Source organism: Castor canadensis, chromosome 4, assembly GCF_047511655.1.
Source record: "Castor canadensis chromosome 4, mCasCan1.hap1v2, whole genome shotgun sequence".
NCBI classification, from domain to species: domain Eukaryota; kingdom Metazoa; phylum Chordata; class Mammalia; order Rodentia; family Castoridae; genus Castor; species Castor canadensis.
In genome coordinates, this window is record NC_133389.1 from 146632606 (window position 1) to 146649797 (window position 17192).

The window sequence follows — 17192 nt, forward strand, 5'->3', positions numbered from 1 at the left end:
AATGACAGAGGGTGCAACTAGGGAAGATCATGACGCCTCATGATTTACTCATCATTATTGATTTGTAGGGTAAAAAAGGCCTGTGGTATGCATTATAAGACATAAAGAATCATTGTTTATTTATTCAATAATTCTATCCTATAATTTTCTGCACATACAGTTTGAACTCATTTGTTTATCATTCAATATAACTAGGGTGATTGTACACTTGCAGTTGTGTCTAATTGGTGACCCAGTTGCATTTCACAATCTGGCCAGAAATATTGGGATAATTAGCATATATCTTTCCTTTGGCCTCTCAAAGGGGTATTATAATCACTAAATTTAAATTCCAGTGGTGAACCACAGAGAGTGGAATCCTCCCAACTAATGATAAAATAATCCCTTTTCTGCTTATTCTGAGAGTTTACCACAGCATAAGGTTGGTAAAGGACCTAAACGTGAGAAATTATTCATTTGATTCTGACCACGCTTGCACCCACCTGCTGCACTGGAGACATTCTTGATGTTTCTTTAGTAATGTAGTTTAAGGTGAAGGACTTAATATATTTCCTCTTTATAGAAATATTTTTTTCTTACAAAGAAAAGCTTTTACATTTCCATATAAGAAGACAGAAAGTTGAGCATGTGGTATGTACCTGTGTATGACTGGGAGAAAATCATATGGGAAAATGTTGAAAGTTTTCTATTTCCACAGGAAAGATCTGACAGATGAAGAAGACAGAAGATATGGAAAGGCCTTTGCTTTCAGGTGTGGAAAATATCACAAAAAGAGGTAAAGTGCTCGAGGGGAAGAAGCAGTGAGAGTGCAGGTTCTAGATGTCAAAGGCATGGCCAAGCTGAGAGACCTCAACAGAAGACTATGACATGACTTTTTTTTATCAAGGGAACATCTTTAAGACATTGAGGGCCCATGAGAACCACAGCATGTTCTATGATAACCTGCTGGTGATTCCTAACGCAGATATGAACTACAAAGAGGGCTATTGAAAATAGTCTTACTGGAATCATTAATTTGGAACCTGCCCTTCCAGTCCCTTCTCCAATCCAAGAACTGATTCTCACAGAGTAACTTGACTTCAATTCCTGGATAAGCCTTGTCTTTGGAGATCATTACTGCATAGCTTTTCTAGCACTGTTTTTCAAGTGTCCAGGGAAAATATCCAGAGATGTTAACATAGTCAAAGTAATTATGAAACACAGTATACACCATTTCCCCAGCTGAGGATCCCGTGTAAATTAAAGCCTCTGAGGAATACTGCAGTAAAAAGTGCATGTTGCACACTGTTGAATTTAGTGATTCCAAAACATAATTGGGCACAGAAGGCTTTGTTTGCCACATACCTTTGCCACATTAAGATGAAAGTGAGTTTAGGGAATAAGGATGATGGTGTCAATTAAGATGCTTTCAGATGCTAATAACAGAATACCCTAGGGAAAGTGACTTAACCAAACAGAGCTTGTTTTCATCACATAATGAAAGAAAGAGATGGCAGCTACCATTTCTTCAGTGACTTCAGTAGGTCAATGATATCAGGCCAGTATCTCCAGGATTCCCTTGTCCCTTCCTTCATAGTTGCAAGATAAGGTTTGTCACATATAGCCTTTATAAAGTTGAGGAAGGTTGTTCCTTCTATTCCTAACTCTTTCAGAGCTTTTATTATGAACGGATGTTGAAGTTTGTCAAAGGTTTTCTCTGCATCAATTGAGATGATCAAGTGATTTTTGTCTTTGATTCTGTTTATGTGTTATATTTATTGACTTGCATATATTATACCATACTTGCATCCCTAGAACAAAACCTACTTGCCCATGGTGTATGATCTTTTTTGATGAGTTGTTGGATTTAGTTTACAAGTATTTTACTGAGCATTTTGATGTCTGTATTCATCCCTGTTTTAAATGGCCCTGAAGCATAGTGATGAAGTGCTTTGTAGTGAGTGTTCCTACACACAAGAAGGCTGGGATGTGCCTTATGGAGAAAATGAGCGTGTTAGGTAAGCTTTATGAGTTGTGGTACTATGGGCCATGAGTTAAGTATTAACGAACAAATAATGGGTAACACATAAAGAGTCTTTAAATAGAAACACACTTATGTATTGATCAGCTGACAAAATGGTATAAATAGAGACTTATAGGAACCTAAACTTCTATCTCTCCCTAGGAAGCAATGCTTCAGTATTCACAAAGTGAGTATGGAAACTTTATCATTCATGAATAATGAGAATCAAATGTACCTTAGTCTCCAGATTATAAACTTCTAGAAAATTCCCTTATTCATCTTTCATGCAGCATGTAAGGTATTGCCATTTTTTAAAAGTATCCATTATTACCAGCGAATGGACCTGCTGCTTGTTTTCAAACTGATAATGGGAAAGGGAGTTCAAACATGGCCTGAGACAAAGGCTAGTACATCCAGGTGAGATTTTAAGAACAGCAAATTTTAAAATGCTTTAAAACACAGGACAACCACAAATGTAAAAAAGTGCTTTTTAATTTTTTAGCAAGAAGGATCACTAAGTTGATAATAAACAGTTTTCTAGATTTTGTAAACTGGAATATTCATAAAATTTGCCTATATGTCTTAAGCAACATGATCGTTTAATGAAAGTTTAAGTGGTTGGGAAGTTGTAATTTATGTGAGATTTACAATTATTATTCTTTAAAATATTTTCATAAAACTAGGATAGTAATTCTCCACATTGGAAGTCAGATAATTTTAATACAACTTCAAATTAAAGTACAATTGTTTACACAACAATGACAAATTTCCAAAAAAAGATATCAAACCAAAAATTCAAAAATGAACAGAAATGTAAACAGTTATAATATATCAACACTTATAAATGCTGCTTAGAGCAAAGCTATTCAAAGTTTGGCCCAGGAGCTATTTGTGACCCACCCATAATGAAAAAGCCTGTATCAGATGAAGATCAGTTACATCACTAGTCATACTGGTTCTGCTGACTATTTTTCATAGTAAGAAAAAATGTTGACTTATATTGTGGTAAATCCCTTTATCTCATTATAGACTGGAGATCAGGTATTGCTTGCTTTATTTAAAGTATTATAATTTCACTGCTCAGAATTAGGTAAACTTATAGTAGGGAAAATAATTAAAATGATGATTATAATTGTCATCTATATATCATCTATTTTAAAACTCCATCTATCCAGCAATCCTATTGAAAAAAGCAAATTAAATTTTATAAAATATCACCACTTAACAGTGTTCTTCACCTATGTTTAAGTGTAACTGACATCTACTCATTCAGAGGGGCTCTCCAGATCCCTGCTCTAGCAAGATACATCATCTATTTTTGATAGATTTTCTTTTCAATCTTGGGGAAAAAAGGAGTAAGAACTGAGTTATCTGCTAATAAATTCTGGAAAGATTCATTTCCACATTTAAATCTGTGAAAATACTTAAATCAACCTTTATCAATAGTTTTCATTATTTCTGAAACCATGAGTTGATGTTTTACAATAAAACTTAATGAGAAAAGGGATAAAAATTTTCAACTCAGTTTCTATTAACTTATGGGAAATATGTAAACTATTTTAAGACTCCTCAGAGGAAAAGAAAGCCATTATTATAAAGTTATTTTTAAAGAAGTACTTTATAGTTCAAATTTTCTTCATTTTTATTTTTTGGTTTGTCATAATTCCTCTAAAACTTAAAATATGGTCTTTAGGAAAAGTAATCATTTCCTCACTCTCCAGTAACTTACTGAACTTTACCTGAATTATCTTAATACTAGAAGCATATAAATGACAATAATTTAAAAATAACTGATCAGTTTTAGATATACAAGAGCTAAATTTAGCATTGATTGCAGTGACTAGTTTATTGGAGCAACAAACTATGATAAGACCTTATAAGAATTTATAGTAGTTTCCTAAAAACAGAGTTCCTTTGGCACCTGAGTTGAGCACAACATTCTAGAGCGCAGAACAGAAAGTTGTTTAAAATGGTATTTAATCTATACATACATATATATATATATACACACACCTATACATATACACATACACACACAAAGTAAGAAAATAATTTTTCCTTTAAAAATGTTGAAGATGTTAAAGGAACTCACAATTCTGTCAAATATAGTAACCTGATGGTTATTAAAAATAGCTTAGTTATCTAAAGAATTTGGAGTATTAAAACATTTCAAGAATTCAAAAGGTCTTGGTCTTTAGACCAAGTATCTGATTCAGTGGGGAAATATTTTTTTGTCAACAAAGTTTGATGCAATAAAATGGTCATGAGATCACAGTTAACATAACATTATAAAAGACTTTTTAATGGTCACCATTTGATGAGTAGAAACTAATTAAAGATTACCCCAACACAAGTAACCCCCTCAAATTAAGACTGAGCAGTTACTGGTCACTAACCAAATATCGTGCTCTTCCTGGACTTTACTTGCATTGCGCCCAACAAAAGACCACAGTTTACAGGCACCCTGAAGATGGTCTTATGCTGAACCTCCGCACTCAGCAGGAATTTCACACAAGAAGTTTAGAAGCGCGTGATTGCCATGATGCTTCTACTACCTACTACTCTTCCTGGCACTGTGTTAATTGTCCTACTGGTGCTGTGATTTTTAAGGCATACGTTTAGAACTATGAGTGATGGGCTTATATTCTAGGACAGGACATCTAAAAATCAGTAAGCTGCCTGAGTTTGTCAACAATTTCTTCTATGCTCAATTAATACATCTGACTGACTAAAAAACAGAGCACATTCAGTTTTACCCAAGTCTCCTCTACTCTAGAAATTCCAAAGGAGGAAAAACCTCAGTCCTCCCATCCCATGTACTCTCCACCTTCCATCTGAAGTATGTTGAATGGCGAAAGACATCTGTATTTAGAAAATGAAGTCATGTTATTCTTTGCTCTGACTTTTAGAAAATATCCCTGAACAGTTATTTAATTCCTTCTTCTCTCTAGTAAAATGAATTTCTCTCACAGAGCAAATCATATATAGTGGAAATCTGATACAGCTTCAAAATATTTGTAATTGGAAAAGATTGTCAATTGTAAAATATCTCTGGGGGATCTATAAAGTAGTATATATTATGGTTTAAACTTGACACTTTTTCTAAACAAATTATGTCAAGAGATCATGATACAGGATTCACCTTAGAGAAAACCTATTAAAACCCACTGCCTTCATTTTCTGTAGTTTACTCCCAACTGTAATACAGTCCACCTTTTTTCCTGGTATGTAAAACATTTTTATAAGTTCATTTGAACTTGAATTCTTTCATAAACATGTGAACTTACATGTGTAATTTTATTTTTTGTCATATATTTAAATATTTTCTTCTCTGAAGAACTACTTCAGGATAGGAAATGATATGCCAGCAACTAGAAATTTAGCATGAAAACACTTCCCTAATTATCCTTTGCAAAAGTGCATTTATAATACAAATATGAAGCTAAAAAATACAATTTCATCCTGCAGTGGATTCAAATTTTGAAGTCAGTCCAAATGAGTCAAAGACAAAAGTGCTAACACAGCAAATCTGAAACAAGTTCATGTGGATTGGGTAAGGAGTCATCGAAGCGAAATCTTTTCGAGACCAAGCTGCTATCCTCTGGGATATTTTCTTTGTCTTCCCGATCACCACAGGTTCCATTACAAGAGGACTTAGAAGTCTTATCTTCAGAGGACCTTATTGGATGATCCTGGATTTGAGAAGAACTGGAAGATTCTTCAGGGTGAAACAAGCTTCCAAAGTCCCATTGCTGCAGCCAAGAATGAGAAAGGCAGGTTTCTGCTGTTGGCCTTTTCCTTTGAAAGAAAGCACCAAAGAAAAATTGAGCACTAAAAGAAAGCTGAGAACATTTTCGAGGTGTTTGCTTATCTCTTTGTTTTGCAGTGCTGAGGTGCAAACCCAGGGCCTTGCACAAACTAAGCAAGTACTCTACCACTGAGCTATAGCCTCAGCCCATGAACTTATATTTACATAAGGAGAAACATAAAAATGACTATTTTTCTAATAAATCTTTTCCTGGAAGTACAACTTACATGGGAAGAATTTTTAGTGGACAAAATACTAGTTTTTCTAACCAAAAAAATCTTGATTCTGGTCTGCCATTGACTTGAGGACAACAGAAAATACACTGAATTTTGAGATTTCCTTTACCATAGGAAAAAAAAAACTTGCCTTACTTTCTAGATAAATTTACACATTTATTTTATTAAACAAGACTGGCTCTGTTCAAGTCTACAGATAGTAAATAAATATGTTATAGTATTGCTTGCTTTAAGTATATCTGAAGACAGAATAAGAAGTGAAAAAGTCAAGGAAAAGTTTGCCCTTTGTATGTCTCCACCATCTCCAAGTCTGATGTCTGCTAATGTATGGATTCATTTTTATATAAAATATTCCTACTTGTAGTTGCTGAAAGGAGGAAACTGAAGTACCTGAAGTTTCTTTAATCTTGACATGCTGAAAATTCAATTTATCATGGAACATATACATGAAAATCTAGTCAAAAAGCTTGAAAGCATGTGTTAGTCTAATAAATAAAAATCAGTAAAATGTTTTACATTCACAAACTCTTCGGAGGAAAATATAAATAAGTAATTTATATATCCCTTTATTTTGGAACTGCTAAATCTTGAAAACAAAGGTTAGTCTTCAGTGATATTTATAGTGCTTCAGGTTTTAAAATTTTGTTTTCTATTACAAAAGTAACAGGGTCAAGTATCACAATTTTCTAAAGGAGGGAAAACACTCATCTATAAGCATAACTATAAGCTTCACACGACCACCATTTGGTGTATGTTTCTTAGTTTTTGTTTTTATGTATAACCTTTTCTGATTATAAAAATTTTAGAATCTAGTTAAAAACATTTAAGAAAACAAAAATGGCTTTAACCAATATGACAATTTCTACTAAGCTCTTTATGTTCAAAACACAGTAGTAGTTGTTTGATTTGAATTAACCCAATAAAATAATTTAGAAAACTACGAGTTATTATATTTTTTAGCAGATAAGGAAACTGAGTCCTTCAGGAGATTGTCAGTGATAAAAGACTGAACAGAAAGAAATCAGGATCCCAGCTCTGTCATAGTTTCTACATATGTGTATGTAGGCCATATTAAAAGATACAGAGCTGATCCTAGGTTTTCTTCTTCCTTGAAGTTGCCAATGAATAAGAGTCCCAAGCCAAAGTTTTGAGTCCCCTCTACAACAGACTATTAAAGCATCTTATTCTAGGATTTGATAATCAGTAATTTTTATTTTATTAATCATTCACAATAAAATATTATAACCAGTCATATGTGCTGTAGATTTTCCATTTCTAATTATTTTCAAGGACTGGCTGGATGAGAAAGGAATAACCCAAATCTCTTCATTCCAACTTTCCTCTTGTACAGTTTCTATTCTGAAGTTATGGATTTGTTATTTAGTGATTTTTCATATGACCTCTACCCAAAACCTTAATGTACTCCTAATAATTTTATAACACTTTAGAATGCATATTTCTTTTTTGTTTTTTAATGTAAGTACTATTTTAACTTTTTAAACAGCATACATTAATTGTACAAAATAGCAGATTGCATAGTGACAATCTCATATATGCATAATGTACTTTGATCATACCCACCCCCATTGCATCTCTTATTACCATGCTCTCTTACTCTTTTCTAATACTACTCCTTCTACTTTCATGTCATTTTTTCCCTAGATTTCACATATGAGAGAAAACATGGATATACTTGTCTGTCTTGTACAATGTACCTTTCTTAATAGATACAAATTATTTATTTTCTAATAGCATGTACACAAACTAATGTTACTACTCACTCTGGATTTTTTACTAGAAGGCTCTGGATAAAGTCTGTGGCCAGCTGTGAAACTGATGAAAAAGTTTCTTCTGAATAATCTACATTAACTTGAGAAATATTGAGATATGTTTCTTGATTATCTTCTCCCACAAATGGTGATGTATGAGTTAATAACATATATGCTATTATACCAATATTCCTAAAAAACAAATAAGGGGGAAGAAGGTAAGTTACAATGTTAATTTCAAATTTCTATAGAAAGTACAATCAATACACCACAAATTCCCATCCTCAAAACTGAGACATTTAAAACTATAGATTTAAATTGCTTTTAGAAATTACAATATTAATAAATTTAGAAATTGTGTTACCTCATGATGAGGCAGGGAGCATACATGTGTATAGTATAAGGTACTAAAACATACAATTTATCTACTATCTACCGTTCCACATAGACACCTGCTGTCCACTACACAAAAATGCTGCAGCATCTCCTCAATGGTTCCAAGAACACAATGATAATCTAGGAAGAATAAGTAGGGTTTCTGTACAAATAGGATCTATAACTTTGGCAAAGCACAAAGTTGGACAGGCAAATCTTTTCACTGTAGAACTTTTCAAAGCTGTAAATATATTAGTAACAAAGCTGGTACTCAGAAACCAAAGAAAGACAATACAGTATATGTTTCATGTACTTATTTAGCTAAAAGATCATTTTTCCTTGGCAAAACCATTACCAGTTTCATAGAACACAGGGAATAAGTCTAACCTCTTCTACTTGGCAAATGAAGTCAGTCTCCCACTGGGGACCCAACAGAAATTCCAGTGTGAATTCTGGTTCTATTCTGTAACATTTTTTTGGGCTAGCCATAAAAATTCCCAATTCCCTAGAGCTTCAGTTCCATAAAACTAACTTTCATGTGTACCTGTTCTAATTTTTCTGCTTAGTAAATACCTTTGCCTAATTCTTCTAGGTATCCCTCACTGTTAGGTAGAAGCTAACAATCTTTGCTGCTTCATCCAGGCTTCTTGAGGACTTTGCCTTTATTACAGAACATGAAGCCCTGTGCTGAGGTATTTGGTTCTTTACTTATCTGAGTCTTTATCACTGAAAGGGATTTTCTTATTTCTGTACATTAGATTCAGTGCCTAAGTGTTACTTACAAAAGATGAATAGGTAAATACTCTCCTGTGGCATAATAATGATACTTGAATAAAATATTTTGAAGAAAATCTTATTATTTACCCTTGCAATAAAAAACTCCTTGAATATATATTACCCAACTTTCATTTAGATCACTAACAGAATCTTACCACATATCTGTTGCTGTGGTGATGGGATCGTAGTTCAGTATTTCTGGAGCTAAAAGAGAAAATAAAATTCAAACTCAATATTGACAAATTTTAAGCCATGATAATTACTTTATGTTAAATTAGAACTGGATTTAATTTTAGAAACTTTATAGGAAGTTAGCAGAGTTTTAATTTTCTTCTGATTGGACACTTAAAACATATCTAATGTTGAGCACATTGTGTGACTAGGTGGTTCAAACACATTTTCATATTATTGGAATAACTGGCAGCTAATTATAAAGAACCAATTCATTAAGATTAATCTCAGGAAAAAAAACAATTATGGAGAAATAAAATATAGAACCTAAAATCTTAAAAATTTTAGTTTTATTGTTTTCTTAGGAATTAACTTGCATTATTTTATTGTCTGATTTAAGTATTTCTTTTCAGGGTAAAAGGATCATGTGTACTTATCATCACACTTATGCTTCATAGAAATGCTAAGTAGGCTAAGTATATGCCTTATGCTGTCAAAAACCTAATCTCCTAAGCAAATAATTTTCCGCTTTCTGTCCCCTGCCAAAAAATGTGCAAAATAACTTGTCTATACTTTCTAAACATTTAAAATTAGTCAACTCCAAACTAGGCTTTATGATTGAAAAATAACTTTTTTTACAATCTGATTTCATAATTTGTCCAAAGAGAAATTTCTCAAGCCTAATATTTTTGCTAATAAAACTTTTGAGTCATATATATTGTCGGCCTCATTAAACTATACCTACTACCTTTTTACATACTTCTGTGAGTATGTTATATAACTACAATCATTTTTTGTAGAATAGTACAGACCATATTAGCATTCAAAGGTTGGTAATTTGCTTTAATTTTCATTTCTGAGCGATAACTGCCTAGCTGAGTGGTACCTGTTCAGTTTAGCTGGATCTTTTCAATACCTAGATGGGATATCTTTACAAACAACAACAAAAGGTAAAAATATTATTGGTATATTTCAGAATATTTTAAATTGATATGGTACTTCACATAACTTAAGAATTTTTCATATGCATAATCTAATTTATTGATTTAGTACAATATTCCTAGATTATCTAATTATGAGCTCCTCTTTGGCACCCTTCTTCATCAAAACCTCTATTCACAACCATATGCAAACCCTCACATCTAAAAGCTGCAGCAACAAATTGTCCTGAAAACTGGAGATCTTTCTACTACAAATAGCTTTGGAGCTGGGACCAGCCAGCCTTAAAAGCAATAATGGACCACTTGATTCTCTCACTTTTTCTCTTCTTTCACTTTTTTCCTGTTCCCTAACAAACTTCCCTTCTACTCATTTCTTTTTCCTTATGTACACCTTTATACACAAACATTAAACCTTTACACCTACAGTCAATATCCTGTGAATTGTTCCAAATGTTTCAGTACTCCTATTATTATAGTGATATAATTCATTTAAAATGTGTCATAACCAATGTTTCAATGCACTAAAATACTCGAATCAAATGATTCTTGGAACTACATGTTCTAAAATACAGTGAGGAGTTTTTTGTTTGTTTGTTTTTGGTGCAGGGATTACCATGCTAGATAAATACTCTACTACTGAGCTATACCCCCAGCCATAAAAAACAGTTTTAAAGAGGTATCATTTACTTAATAAATTTCAAAGTGCTGAAGAAAAGAAAATTGTTACCTAAGTATTCTGGTGTTCCCATGATTTCCCGGAGTTCACATGCATTCCCAATTTTTCGAGACATTCCAAAATCTACAATTTTTATGTCCCCAAGTGGGTATATGCTGCTCAATAATATATTCTGTGGCTAAATAAAGCACAACAAAAAATGATAAGCAATTCACAATAAAAAATACTAGTTTTAGACTGGAGGTAAATTAAGTGGAATTTATTGCTTACCTATTGTGCATTTCACGGAGCAATTCAAACATTTACTAAATTACTATTTAGGAGGAGATACACATTCAATGATGTATAAAGTCAAAAACATACTCAAAAAAGAATGCTCAGTATGGAGGGAAAATAAGTTATATAGACAGATTGATTGATGATGAGAATCAACAATATGACGCTTCTGGATGAGCTGGGTCTGACTGCTCCCAGGTTTGCAGCTTAGACAATAAGATGCATGATGTACTCTGTCCATCACCTCTTAGACCTAAGGGACTTTGCTTTAATGCTGTAGGCCTATGAACTATGATAAAGTTCTTCACTGCTATCAAAACCCATATGCATGCAGAGGTGCTGCTCCCAAAGTCTGTGCAAAGAATCCTAGCAGTAACTTTGGGAAAATCTCATTGTTCATTATTAAATCACAGAGACTATTACAGAAGAAAAGGTAAGGGTAATTAGTTCTGTTATCCACTTCAGGATTTATGATATAAAAAGCCAGGTTTATTTGCCATCCCTGATTTCAAGGGTCATGTGATGCTATGTAATGCACTCGATCTGTCTTTGGCAGGAAAAGGACCCAATATGAGTATCTCATCAGTGGTGGAAATGATAGGGATGCTAGACAGTAAAAAACTGTTCTTCCCTCCACAGAGTGAAAAAGGGATAAGAGAAAGAGGAAAAGATCACAAGTCCAGTTTGAGTCAAGTACATTTTAAAGTTCTGTTTCATTTTGGTTATTTTGGTGGTACTGGGTTTTGAATTCAGGACCTCAAACTTGCTAGGCAGGTGCTCTGCCATTTGAGTTATGTCCTCAGCCCTTTTTGCTATAGTTACTTTTTGGATATAGTCTGGTACTTTTTGCCCAGGTCTGGACTACAATCTTCCTATCTATACCTTCAGTGTAGCTAGGATTACAGGCACATGCAACAATGCCTGGCTCTCATTTTAAAGATTTTATAGGATATTCAAATGGTATTCAATCTGTAGTTGGAAAAAAGGATTTCAAAACTAAAAGACAGGCCTGAGTTACAAGTAGTGTGATTTTGGAATTATTATTATTATGAAAGTGGTAGTAGGAGCCAAAGGATTTAGCAGATGCAGAAAATCTATAGAAAGAAAAGTCTAATGTTCAAAAAATAAGACAGATTGTTAATACATACAGACTTTAAGGTCAAGTGATTGTGGAAGAAAGATAAGGAGAAAGGACAATAACATGAAAGGCCAAAGTTTCAAGGGTAGGAAAAAGAGCCTTAATGATCTGGCAAGAACCAAAAGACTGAAAGTCTCAAGAAAAAGATGAGTAAGAAAAATGGAAGCCAATTACTAAAGATCAGCAACAACACATATTAAGAGATAGAGATTAAAATTAGGCACTTCAGAGAGAGTTTTATAAAATAAGAAGGTCTAAGATGTTGCCCTAAGAGTAGGATGGATAACTGTAAGGTTAGAACACACAAGAATGATATACTTTAGGAGCTCAGGTGTTCACACCTGCAGACTTTTCCTGTTTGCCTATAGAAAACTAGGTCCATGTAGCTAGCATGAAGGCAGGCAAAGAGTACACCAGTATAGTCTAGGTGACCATGACATGACTTGTCTTTATCAATACCAGCTTAGAATTGTGCATACCCAGAGCAGAAAAGGAACACTAATGTTGTGTTACTTTAAATCACATGATACTTACCTTTAAATCAAGGTGTACAATGTTATTCTGATGTAGATAATAAACTCCTTCAAGTATTTGTTTAATGAGTCTGATAATATCACTTTCAGAGACCATTTCAGCCAGCTCAGGTAAACACAGGTTGAAAATTTCTCCACCTGCAGCACTGAAGTAAAATTCAAACAATAGAAACTTAATACCATTTACCTAAAAATAATTTTAAATATTGTATTATTGTATATCCTTTAAGTAAAAGACACATAGTCATCTAACTTTAGTGTGTGTATATACACAACATACACATATATATGAACAAGTGGGAGAGGGAGGATTTTTGAAGAAAAATTACAAGAGGAATTTAAAAATGGATAATAATACCTGAATATTTAATAAATAAAATTGAATCACTTTATAATCTAACAATACTACAGTTTGCCTTTACTCTTGGTGAACTCTGATCTTGAAGGAAATGTTTTAAGTCTTTGCTAAATTACAATTCATTTTTAAAAACACTATATCATACATATAAAAATGACCAAAATGCATTCCTAAGTGACAAAAGATGCCCTATAAACCACAACTTTGTATCTAAAGTTACATATTCAAAGACAAGAAATATGAACAAATTTAAAATATAAGAATGTCATAAAGTAGCCAGAGTTTACATATTACTTCTAGTTCTACACCTTCTAACACAATGAATAAATATACTTTTATAACCAGGAAAAGTAAACTAAGGACTATTTGCTTGTTTCAGTAACAAGATCAAACAAAATACTATGATTGTCAGCCCATCACATGGTCTCTTTCCCAATGTCTTCTGAAGGACTACTGAGTTTCACACAAATAGAACAGGTGGACTTAGGGGAAATAGAAAATTAGGAAGAGTCAAGAGGAGGGAGGGAATAGATAACAGAAAAAGCAGAATGCAGAAGTTAGCAGAAAATGGAAACAATGAGCAGCAGTCAAACAAACACTTCATTAAAACAAGTTACTCAGAGCAGCAACTACAAAAAAGAAAAAAAAAAAGTCCCTGAAGTCAGAAAAGTCACTTATGTCATTATCTTTGCTCTGAAAGGTACAGGATTATTCTTCTCTCTGTAAGAAGAGTTTGCCCCTTGAAGAGACAATGGTCAACAAATTTAGAAATTCTGAGTGTTGTCTTCATTTGCTTATGCATTTGCTTTTGTGTTACATGGGAGTCTATATATGTTAATAGTACTATAGTACAGTTATCCTGTCTTATAAACTTACATGTTTATACTATCTAGATCTATAGCTGACCTTTATAAGCTTTCTCAAACCCAGTTTAAGAATTAGTAAGGAAGTAAATAACATCTTTTGGAAAGATAGCCATAACACAATAAAATTAACATATAAAAGATTAAAATCAGAATATTGTCCTATTCAAAATGATAGATTTCTGTGAATACTAGAGCCAAAGTTTTCAGTAAAAGAATGTAATATCTCAATTATCCAGAATATATTAATATAGTCATACAGCTCTGAAAAAACACATAAAGTTTTTTTTAAAAAAACATTTCTTTCAAGTGCTCAAAATGAAGTCATTTTTAATTTTTTATGTTAAGAGTCTCTTTTAGGACTCAGGGTGTGACTCAAATGGTAAAGTGCTTGCCTATCAGGTACAAGGGCCTGAGTTAAATCATCCAGTTTTATTCTTTTTTTTAAATGATTCTCTTTTAAAATTGTATCCCTATGTAAAATGGGGTTAAATAATATGCATGGAATGTTAGAATGGGAAAAGCTCACCAGAGTACTTCCTGCACCTCTAAATTACAACATGTGTTGTGATGACCAATCTCCCTTTGTAGAGGATTGCTTTAAGAATCAAAAGAGAAAGAAGGCAGAATGCCTAGCACAATGCTGCCAGATGGCAAATTCCTAATGTGTGTTACTGTTGAAGTGACATTCTATGAAAATGTACTACTCTGCTGACTGAGATCATTCAGAGGGTAGGGTTTCCATTTTACATGTTTCATTATGATCTTCATCATTTTCTGTTGGGTCCATTATATTTACTTAAAGACATTTAATAGACAACATTTTATAATCTCTTGACAAAAAGAAAGCATAATTTATTACTACATAATCTCAGAGTTGTCTCTTATGAATGAAAGCAAGTTCCCCTTTTGAGCTTTGTTTATAGTGAACAGGTCTCCAAAAAAGTAACTGATATTCTGTTACTTTTAACAACTTTAGTTTGCTTAAAAATTAGCCTTGAAAACTTAATGTGCCCAGTTAATTTCTTTCCAGAAATTAAATCATATTTATTTTATGCAATTCTCCAAATATGCCTTCAAAACACTTGGTATAGAAGAAGTCCTTGCCTCGTGGAGAGTGAGGATGGGATGACACAACTATCCTCTATAGCTTCCCCAATTTATAGAAAACATCTAATGCCTCCCTGAAAAGTATCATTCATGTTATCTTTCAAATAGATAGTCAAAGAAAGGGCTAACCAAGTCTTTAGACTTTATAACTGGAAAGAAATACTTTTTGTGGACTATGCATTTTGATAAAAATGAAAAGATTTAATAATTATTTAAAAGTGACAAGTTTGTTTCATTCACAAAAATAAACTTACTTTGTTTCAAAATTAGGTTTAAGCTAGATGGAAACAAAATAAAACACAAAAATAAAATGGACCTATTAGAACCTCATAGCTGTAGTATTTCCAAAAGAAAGTTTTAAACAGTCATAAAATTAGAAAATTCACCAATTCAAAACTATATATGCGCACACACACACACACACACACACACGTACGTTTGAACTCAGGGCTTCACACTTGCTAGGTAGATGTTCTACCACTAGAGCCACATCTCCAGTCATTTTTGCTCTGGTTATTTTAGAGACGGAAGTCTCACTTTTGGTCTGGGCTGGCCTGGACCATGATGACAAGTGCATGCTACCATGCCCAACTTTTTTCCCCATTGAGATGAGGGTCTCAGAAACCTTTTTGCCCAGGCTGGACTGGAGACTCGAGCTTTTCAATCTCAGCCTTCCATGTAGCTTGGAATAACAGGCACATGCCACCAAGCTGTTGGTTGAGATGGGGTATTATGAACTATTTTGCCCAGATGGCCTCAAGTCATGATCCTCCTAATCTCAGCCTCCTAAGTAGAATTACAGGCATGTGCAACCAGTGCCCAGCTTCAAAACAGTAACTTTTTAAAGTAGTTTTGGGCCAGTCATATCGGGGAATGAACATCTAATACAAGTGCATATGCATGTACTCTTTGAGCCAGCAATCAGTCATGATTTCTTAAAAATATGGTTTATTAACACTATTCTTAGAAAAAACCTAGAAACAATAATCATGCTCAATCACCCTCTAAATATCATTCTTAACTAAAAATAGAACTTCTTGGAGAGTTGGCTGACTATAGGTATAAGTCAAGGAAGATGCAAAGTGACCCTGGGGAACTTGGTGTGCATAAAACAAGGAAGTCCTCAAACCCTAATGAGATTACATCAAAAGGACACAGGAAGTAACTGAATGCCTACTTGACAAAATTTAGCTGCTGATAAATTTGGAACATTAAAAAAAAAACAGTGGAAGAAAGTGATCAGGATCCACTAATTAAAACACAATAGGTTATTTTAGTTAGTGTTATTTGTTAGCTTAATTAACAAAATATGAATCCTAGTGATACTAAAAGGGGAAAGAAAGGAAAAGAAGCACTTTTTTTTAGGAGAATGCCAGATTAATAAATTTAGAAAGAATAACAGAATTAGAAATCACCATTTTCTGACATTCATCATGATAGCTAGCTTAAGCAAATATATCAATGGTTATATCAGTTGTTAGATGAAAAGCTGTTAAGGAAAAGGATATTCCAAGGTCTCTAAATATCACTACATAGATTACCTATTAATTACAGAGGAGAAATGTCCCTTTACAATGAATGGGAGTGCTGGTAGAGCCCACCTTAGTCACCTTCAAATTTAACAAAACCAAGAATGAAACAACCTGATGTTAATTACCACCTGATATGATGCAATAAGAAATACACATTATCACCCACACTGTCTTCTTGCCAAAAATGTTAAAAATATAATCATGGGGAAACAATCAGACAAATACAGAATGTATGACATTTCGTGTGACACGTGACTAAACATTCCCCCCTCCCCAAAAGCCAATGCCATGAAAAATAAAATACTAAAGAGGCTTAACAACCAATACAATATGTGAGTCTTGACCAGATCTTGTACTGGAAAAAATAGGTCTATAGGATATTTTGGAGACAAAGAAATTTAAATATGGACTCCTTTATAATTCTCTTAGGTTTGGTTATGTAGAAGAGTACCCTATTCTTCCAAATGTATACTTCAGCATGCAAAGGAGAACTGTCACAACTTTCAAATGTTGCAGTAAAGGTAGGACTATGCCAACTATGATGAATCAAAGTGAATGTTAATTGTACTAGTTTTCCAAACTTTCTATAGATTTGAAATTTTACAAAATAAAAAAATGAGTATGTAT

At 33.3% G+C, this 17192-nt stretch overlaps 1 protein-coding gene across 3 annotated transcripts in view; it reads right to left on the reverse strand.

Annotated features, from left to right (window-relative positions):
- Positions 1-2476: 2476 nt before the first annotated feature.
- The window catches only part of Stk17b (serine/threonine kinase 17b), a 30861-nt gene continuing 16145 nt past the window's right edge, over positions 2477-17192 (reverse strand). For all 3 annotated transcript variants that reach the window (XM_020167493.2, XM_074071316.1, XM_074071315.1), the window contains exons 4-8: positions 12704-12848; positions 10807-10933; positions 9123-9171; positions 7828-8007; positions 2477-5800 (exon numbers count right to left, since the gene is read on the reverse strand). In XM_020167493.2, the coding sequence (XP_020023082.1) occupies positions 5518-5800; positions 7828-8007; positions 9123-9171; positions 10807-10933; positions 12704-12848 (784 nt within the window). In that variant the 3' untranslated portion in view covers positions 2477-5517. The remainder of the gene's footprint in view (positions 5801-7827; positions 8008-9122; positions 9172-10806; positions 10934-12703; positions 12849-17192) is intronic.